Source organism: Abramis brama (genome assembly GCF_963993115.1).
Source record: "Abramis brama genome assembly, chromosome: 17".
NCBI lineage: Eukaryota > Metazoa > Chordata > Actinopteri > Cypriniformes > Leuciscidae > Abramis > Abramis brama.
This window is the reverse complement of record NC_139979.1, coordinates 17804952-17814526: the sequence shown is the minus strand read 5'-3', so window position 1 is coordinate 17814526 and position 9575 is coordinate 17804952. Positions and strand designations below refer to the sequence as shown.

At 34.5% G+C, this 9575-nt stretch overlaps 1 protein-coding gene across 1 annotated transcript; it reads left to right on the top strand.

Annotated features, from left to right (window-relative positions):
- Positions 1 to 31: 31 nt before the first annotated feature.
- On the top strand, positions 32 to 8162 carry krtcap2 (keratinocyte associated protein 2). The gene is made up of 5 exons (XM_084087984.1): positions 32 to 154; positions 1144 to 1298; positions 1421 to 1484; positions 2181 to 2247; positions 7837 to 8162. Exons 1-5 carry the CDS (start codon positions 151 to 153, stop codon positions 7952 to 7954), a joined length of 408 nt encoding a protein of 135 aa, XP_083944110.1. The 5' UTR covers positions 32 to 150; the 3' UTR covers positions 7955 to 8162.
- The last annotated feature ends 1413 nt before the right edge of the window (positions 8163 to 9575 follow it).

Genomic DNA, 9575 nt, shown 5'->3' with positions numbered 1-9575 from the left:
GCACGCTTCTGTCCGCTAGATGGAGCTGTAGGGTTAGTGCAGGGGAATTTGCACTTGGCACAGTGTTTAGCAGCGCGTCATCTTTGCTCTGCTGGCCCCGAGACTGAACAGAGAGGAGTTAAACCTGTCTTTACCTTATTGCTGTCCAATATGGGTGAGCTTAGCTTTTACATTAATTATTTCAAACGTTGAAATTTGAGCTGTTCTGTCTGTTATTTTGCACGCATGATCATAAAAAGGGACATATAGTAACGTTACACGGGTGGTCTCGTTAAAAGTTTGTAGCATTGAAACGCAAAATAGGAGCCTACTGCAGCTCCTCATTTAAATCGCTTTGTGAACATTAACAATAAGTTGAATTGGTTTTTTTTTTTTTTTCATCCCTTTGTGTTTCGAAAAAAGCAAAAGCAAAAATGTAACTTACAGTATGAATGGTGTTTAGCTCACCGCTAACCATTGCTAAACATTTCATACGTTTCCAATTGTCATCGGCATAGTATTCTTAGAAAAGACGAAAGAAGAAGAATAACAATAACTTAATTCAGTGTGCGCTTACTATAAAAAAACCCCAAAAAACAGTAACGTTAGATGAAAATTGTAGCCTCTCTGATTGTTTCCACACGGAACGTTTTAAAGAGCGTACACTGACGTGTCCAAATTCTTGCACATTTACCTGCTTCATAATAGATCCATAGTACGCTTTTCCCTTTACGTTTATGCTTTTTTGCCTTTCTCTTCGTAATTTAACGTTTCTTGTCTGTAAATCAATAGATTACAAAATGTTTATTAATCTGAGTCGTCCCTCGTTCCCAAATTAATTCTTCCGTAATGAACATTAGCCCATCGCGGAACCAAATAGACTAATCTGTCAAGAACTGTACGCGAACATGTTCTTAATTCTTTCTTAATATATTAATTAAAATTCATTTCAGAGAAGGATTTTTTTTGACAAGTTTTAAATAATATTACTTAAATATTATTTATCAGTATAATACAGAATACTGACTAATAATAAAGTAATAGTATTAGTGCTATTACTGGGCATATTATTCTTTGATTTTTAGACTGATGTTTCCACACACTCACACTTTGTCTTTTGATTGCCCTTGGTCTCTCTCTCTCTATCTTTCTCTGTTGTTATAGCGGTGAACACAAGTACATCCCTGGTGTTGTCCAGTCTGCTGTCCGTGCTGGTGTTTGCAGGAATGCAGATGTTCAGTCGGCAGCTGGGCTCTTCAGAGTGGCTGACCATCCTGGGGGGCTTCCTGGGCTCTGTGCTGTTTCTCTGCTCTCTTACAGTATCCTTCTGTTGCTTTGTCATGCATACAGTAGTAGTTTGTCTAACCTTAAGGCTTAATGTTAAGTTTTTGCTTAGTTGGCTTATCTGTTTTCGGTGTTAGTTCTTAACCTGCAATTACAGGCTTTCAATAACCTGGAGAACCTTGTCTTCGGGAAAGGCTTCCAAGCCAAAATCTTCCCAGAGAGTAAGTGCTGCTATTGTCTGGTGTATCCTCCTCTTCACGTGCATAAAGTTCAAATGAATGAAGAAACACTTACACTACCATTAAAAAGTTTGCATTAAATTATACAAGGATGCATTAAATTATTTAAAAGTGACAGTAAAGACTTTTTTACAGTAAAGACCGTAAATAAATTTATTTCAAATAAATACTGTCCTTTTGAACTTTCTATTCATCAAAGAATACTGAAAAGTCACGGTTACCACAAAAATACACAAGCGCAACTGTTATCTACATTGATAATAATAAGAAATGTGTATTGAGCAGCAAATCAGCATATTAGAATGATTTGTCGGATCATGTGACACTGAAGACTGGAGTAATGATTCCTGCTTTGCCATCACAGGAATAAATTACATAAATATATATATATATATATATATATATATATATATATATATAAAATTAACAAAACAGTTATTTTGAAACTATAATAATGTTTCACAATATTACTGCTTTTAAGAGCAAATAAATGAAAGAAAAAAAATCTAAATCACAAACTTACAGCAGTGTATATTTAACCAGAAGATTTTAATAATGACATTTTAACAATGTACTAATACACATTTTGATAGAAAAATGTAATCAGATTGAATTAAAATCTGAATGATTTTAATGAAGAATTAATATATGTACTTACCTGAAAAATCTTTGTCTTAGTTCTCGTGTGCCTGTGCCTCTCTCTGTTTGCGTCTGGTTTGGTGCATCGTGTGTGCGTGACAACGTGGTGAGTTACTTTTAAAACGTTTAAAAGTTTTTGATTTTCTCCTTTGGTTTTATTTTTCTTTTTTGGATAATGTTGCACTATATTCTTGATGATCATGAAAACTTGTTTTATTATTTTGTGTAATTATAAAATATGAAATGAATTGAATCATTTCTTTGTTTATATATTTATTTAATATATATTTATGTAATTATATAATTTTCTTTGTATAATTTCTGCATAATTTAAATTGAAAATAAGTATTTAAACCCTTAACTCAGTACTTAGTTAAAGCACCTTTACAGCCTCAAGTCTTTTTGGGTAAGATGTGACAAGCTTTGCATTTGGCAGTTTTCTGCCATTCTTCTCCTCAGATCCTCTCAAGCTCTGTCAGGTAGGATGGGGGCTGTCGGGGGACAGACATTTTCAGGTTTCTCCAGAGATGTTCGAGTGGGTTCAAGCCCAAGCTCTGGCTGGGCCACTCAAGGACATTCACAGAGTTGTCCATAAGCCACACTTGCATTGTCTTTGCTGTGTGCTTGGGGTCATTGTCCTTTTGGAACGTGAACCCTCTGCCCAGTCCGATGTTCTGAATGCTCTGGACCAGGTTTTCATTGAGGCTAACTCTATATTCTGCTGTGTTGATCTATCCTTCTAACCTGACGAGTCCCTCAGTCCTTGCCGCTCAAGAAAACCCCCCCACATCATGATGCTGCTACCACCACACTTTATGGTTGGGATGGTATTGTGCAGGTGATGAGCGGTGCCTTTTTTCCTCCATACATGAGGCTTGGAACTGAGGTTCATTAGACCAGAGAATATTGTTTCTCACAATCTGAGAAAAAAGTGTTTTCTCATGTGTCTTCACTGAGGGGAGGATTGAGTCTGCCCACTCATATCTGCCATGAAGCCCAGATCGGTGGAGTGTTGCAGTGATGTTTGTCCTTCTGTAAATTGATCCCATCTCCATATATGATCATGAAGCTATGGTCACCACTCTTACAATATGGAGCGAATTATGTGCCAAAATTAAACAAATCCAGCATTTTGCAAACAAACTCGATCTGCTTCGCAAAGGAAAACTCGACTCGCAAACAAACAGAAAGCAATGTGCAAGTACAAAGGGCAGTTTGAGTGAAAATGCAGTGGAGTAACAAATATGTATTGTGTTTTACAAATATAAATAAATGAGCCAAGATAATACTTCACAAATAAATACAAATCATCCTACAAATTGCATGTAACCTTTGAACAAATACCAACTATAGTGCATACAAATGCATATCTGTCTGTTATGATTGTGTGACACTTGGCTTTTTATGAGATCTCTCGGCTCGATTTTCTCACAAATGTGTCCAGGCAGATTTTCTCACAAATGCAGTTGAGCAACTTCCTCTTCTAAAGCAGTAGATGGCGCTAAACTAGAGGCTAATTTAGCGCTAGTCTCCCGGGGAAGCACTGATTTGAAACTTGCCTTTGCCTACAGCTGAGGAAAATGACCTGTGAACGGGTGTGTTTCTGTCTTCATTTATCTATAATTAACCTTTTTGAGCTTTTCTTTTGCAAAATGTTTATTGCATATCTAGACAGAAATCCACATTAGCACTTAGTAGCACTTCACTCTCTCTAGGATGGGGAATCTATAAGCTGAAAGCTCTACCATCATACGTTGCTTTTTGTACATTTTTTCTACATCGGACGCAAGCGAAATTACTAAATTAATGATTATGTCTACACTGAACGAATCTATTTCTTTCGTTCTCCATAAATTAATGAGAACATTTCATTTAATTGAGAGGCGGGTTTCACTTGTTCTGTCCAAAATAATAATTTGGGCACTGCATACGTCACAGGCAAGTTAAGAAACAATTGTAGGCTATATTGTTCTTTTTTTAAATAAGTAAATAAGTGGGACCCTCCTTTCAATTAAATGAAATGTTCTCATTAATTTATGGAGAACGAAAGAAATAGACTTGTTCAGTAAATGTAACATTTTTACAAAAAATTAAAAAGTAACATGGCAGAGCTTTCAGTTTATAGATTCCCCTATCCTAGAGAGAGTTAATTGCTAAGTGCTAATCTGTCTAGATATGTAATAAACATTTTGCAAAGGTTAATTATAGATAAAGACAGAAACACACCCGTTCACAGGTCATTTTCCTCAGCTGTAGGCAAAGGCAAGTTTCAAATCAGTGCTTCCCCGGGAGACTAGCGCTAAATTAGCCTCTAGTTTAGCGCCATCTACTGCTTTAGAAGAGGAAGTTGCTCAACTGCATTTGTGAGAAAATCTGCCTGGACACGTTTGTGAGAAAATCGAGCCGAGAGATCTCATAAAAAGCCAAGTGTCACACAATCATAACAGACAGATATGCATTTGTATGCACTAGATTTGGTATTTGTTCAAAGGTTACATGCAATTTGTAGGATAGTTTGTATTTATTTGTGAAGTATTATCTTGGCTCATTTATTTATATTTGTAAAACACAATACATATTTGTTACTCCACTGCATTTTCACTCAAACTGAACTTTGTACTTGCACATTGCTTTCTGTTTGTTTGCGAGTCGAGTTTTCCTTTACAAAGCAGATCGAGTTTGTTTGCAAAATGCTGGATTTGTTTGTTTAATTATGGCACATAATTCGCTCCATATTACAAAGGCTCTTCTTCATTAATTGCTCAGTTTGGCAAAGAGGCCAGCTCTAGAACTCCTGACTCCTGGTTGTTTCAAACTTCTTCTATTAAGGATTATGGAGGTTACATGCTTTTGTGAACCTTCAATGGAGCAGATTTTTTTGTAGTCTTCCTTCCCCAGATCAATGTCTTGACACAATCCTGTCTCTGAGCTCTACAGGCAGTTCTTTTGACCTCATGCTCCGATATGCATTTTCAGCTGTTAGACCTTTTATTGAATGGTGTGTGTCTTTCCAAATCGTACCCATTCAATTGAATTTGCCCTAGGTTAACATCTACAAGCGCAATTGAAATGCTCTTGAGCTAAATTTCAAGTGTCCCAGAAAAGGGTATGAATACTTATGCAATGTAATTATTTCAGTTTACTAAATTTGCAGTTAAGGTTCAAGTTGTCACAAATCAGTTTTTTTCCTTGTCGTTATGGTGTATGGAGTGTAGATTCATGTGGAGAAAAAAAAAGTAATTTAAAGTAGTTTAACAAGTCAGCAACATAACAAAATATAAAAAATTAAGGGGATTGAATACTTTCACAAGACACACAAACAAACTATTTATTTATTTATTTATAAAAAAAAGATTATATATATGTATATGTGTATATATATATATATATACATACATACATACACATATACACACACACACACACACACACACACACACATATACAGTGCAATGCATAAGTGAATACACCCATGCTAAAGTTGACTAAAAAGAGGAATAAAAAATCATATTTTGGAAATTGAACTTAATGCCTTAATTAAAAAAAATAGGAAAAATCCAACCTTTAAGGACACCAATTTTCTTTGTGAATGAATAATGTATCGTAAATAAATAAATGTTCTTCCTTAAAATACATGGTGCATAAGTGAGTACACCCCTATGTTAAATTCCCATAGAGGCAGGCAGATTTTTATTTTTAAGTATTTAAAAAAAAAAAAAATTAGGATACTATGCATCCTGATAAAGTTCCCTTGGCCTTTGGAATTAAAATAGCCCCACATCATCACATAGCCTTCACCATACCTAGAGATTGGCATGGGGTACTTTCCATAAGATCATCTCTCAATGCAAATCAAACTAGCTTTTAGGCTAACTGAAATAAAATCATGCCAATCTCTAGGTATGGTGAAGGCTATGTGATGATGTGGGGCTATTTTAATTCCAAAGGCCAAGGGAACTTTATCAGGATGCATAGTATCCTAAAAAAATAATAATAAAAAATACTTAAAAATAAAAATCTGCCTGCCTCTATGGGAATTTAACATAGGGGTGTACTCACTTATGCACCATGTATTTTAAGGAAGAACATTTATTTATTTACGATACATTATTCATTCACAAAGAAAATTGGTGTCCTTAAAGGTTGGATTTTTCCTAATTTTTTAAATTAAGGCATTAAGTTCAATTTCCAAAATATGATTTTTTATTCCTCTTTTTAGTCAACTTTAGCATGGGTGTATTCACTTATGCATTGCACTGTATACAGTACAGGTCAAAAGTTTGGAAACATTACAATTTTATATGTTTTTGAAAGAAGTTTCTTCTGCTCATCAAGCCTGCATTTATTTGATCACAAATATTGTGATATATTATTACAATTTAAAATAATTGGTTTTCAATTTATTATACTTTAAATTATCATTTATTTCTGTGATGCAAAGCTGAATTTTCAGGATCATTACTCCAGTCTATCACATGATCCTTTAGAAATCATTCTAATATGATGATTCATTATCAAAGTTGGAAACAGTTCTGCTGCTTAATATTTTTTCATAACCTGTGATACTTTTTTTAGGATACTTTGATGAATAAAAAGTAAAAAAATAAAAATAAAATAAAAAGAAGCAATTTAAAAAAAAATAGAAATCTTTTGTAACAACCATATACACTACTGGTCAGTAATTTGGGGCCAGTAATTTTTTTTCTTTCTTTTTTTGAAATAAATTAATACTTTTATTCAGCAAGGATGTGTTAAATTGATAAAAAAGTGATAGTAAAGAAGATTTATATTATTAGAAAATATTTTTTTATTTTGAATAAATGCAGTTCTTTTTAACCTTTTATTCATCAAATATATTAAGTCAAGTCAAGTTTATTTATATAGCGCTTTTCACAATACAGATTGTATCAAAGCAGCTTCACAGTATTAAATTAAAATAATACATCAATGTTTGTTTCTAGTGGAAAACGTCCACGTTTGGTAATGCTGATCAATAGTATTGTTGATTGATTAATTAAATGAAATATCCCCAAATATCCCCAACTGAGCAAGCCAAAGGCAACATATTAGGCAGCAGAACTGTTTCCAACACTCATAATAAATCAGAATATTAGAATGATTTCTAAAGGATCATGTGATAGACTGGATGTCACATGTGACACTGAAGACTGGAGTAATGATGCTGGAAATTCAGCTTTGCATCACAGGAATAAATTATTTTTTAAAGTATATTCAAATAGAAAACGATTATTTTAAGTTGTAATAATATTTCACAATATTACTGTTTTTTTTTATCAAATAAACACAGCCTTGATAAGCATTAGAGACTTCTTTCAAAAATATTAAAAAAACTTAATGTTTCCAAACTTTTGACCTGTACTGTATATATAAATAAAAAAAATCAGGTGCACTATTGTCCATTACGGCACTGATGATGTTGTGAATCTAAAACGTTTGGACTTTGCATCTAAAGTATTCTTTATAAGAAATCTTTGACTATTATGTGTGCGAGCTCCTCTTGTTGTGGTAATTGATTACCACATAAAAAACATGACTCATCCCACAGTTTTTAAAAACAAACAAAAAAATTGTTGACAACCCACTTGACTTTTATAGGCTACCTGTCGAATTGGTCAAATATACCTCATTCAACACTGTTAATTTGTTCTTTCTTTCTCTGTTCTCTCCCATATAGCCTGATCTTCTCTGTCATCGCACTGTACTACATCAACAAAGTGTCAGCAGCTCTTTACCAGGCAGCACCTGCTCCAGCTCCTACCAAACTCACCAGCAAGGGCAAAAGGAAGAACTGAAGCACTTATGACATCAGCCACCAGACCGTTGTATGCTAAAGCTACAAAATCTGATGCGTTTGCCAACAGCAGACTTTTTTTATCCATTCCATCCACACTGAAAAATAACTAAACACATTGTCATACCAGTCATAGATGTGTGGTTTTTGGTTCTGTTTACAAAATTGTTTTTGTTTAAGGGGTTTGTAATTAAAAGTTGATGAAAGAATCATGGCCCTTCAGAGAGCTACTCGTGTTTTCCTGTTATAGTCAGCACAAAATGAAAAAATGTTAAAATTATTTTTAAATGCGTCTTATTGATCTTATTTTGACCGATTCATTAATGCATATGTACCTTGTATTTTTTTCCGGTGAAACGGCAGACTTCGCCCTAATAACGTATGCTGGACTTTTCCAGTCATCTAGTCCACTTAAACCCGCCGTTTTCTTAAATTTGTTGTTAAGCTCACATTCAGTTCATTCAATCAACAACTGATGGATCAAACCAAGTCCCCAGCATAAATTTCACTGTACATCACAATTTGGAAGAAAATTTTCATTGTGACTTTAATGTGAATTTTCTGTAACAGACAATATAAAAACTGCAGTTGATTTAGGAATAATTATTATTGCAGTGAGTTGTTAGATTCCAGATGACTAACCTGCCAAGTGATTTCTGTGTCCTCCACCCTTTATGTATGCTAAACAGTGCTGGTTTCTTGCCTAAGGCCTCACATTCCATCCTGGGACTCTCAGCTGACTCAGTCCTGCTACTGACCCCGCACAAAAAACTCAGTCATTGTCATCTTTTGACTTTATTTAACCTACTCAGTCCTTAAAGCTCAAACCGCAGATAAGCTTCAAATTAGCAGGGAATTAAAAGTATGTGACTCTACCACAGTTGAAGCTCATCCAAATATTTGTAATGCATTTCAAATTAAAACCAGATAGTTGCGATACTGCTGTGCTCTGCCAAAATGGTTCTCCCAGGCTATATAAACATAAGCATTGAATATTCAGAAGGACAAAAAACTAGTGGAAGCCCATTTGTTCAGTAACTAGTTTAGTTATTTTCCATATCAATTCATGTCTTTTCTGGATGGACCAATGCTGTAGTTGTGAACGTTAATGTTTTTTCCCCCTCATGTTGCTTGTTTATAGCATTAATGCATAGATGTTTATCTGTTTTAGCCCTTTGTGGAAAAAAATGCCAGTTAGACCACTTTAAGAAAGTCATGTCCTAGCTTGAAAGGAGTATTATGAGAATTATAGTGGCAAAAAATGAACTCAACATGGTTACTATGACAAAAACAATTATGCTTACTCAAAACACCATGTGTCATCCACCCATGACCATTCTCTCTCTCTTCCCCTTTTCTCATGTCCTATACTAATAAAGATTCAATTTAGTTTCTGATATTTCACCCAATGATGACAATTCTGTCATCATTTACTCACCCTCAAGTTGTTCCAAACCTGTATGAATTTCTTTATTCTGCTGAACACAAAAGAAGATATTTAGAAGAATATGGGTAACTACCCCTTTAAAGGCACTTGCTGTGTGCTGGGTAGAGACATCCCTTCATGCCTACTGTGCAGATTGAAACAGGCCATATCTTTGCCAAAAGCGCCAGCCCTTCCC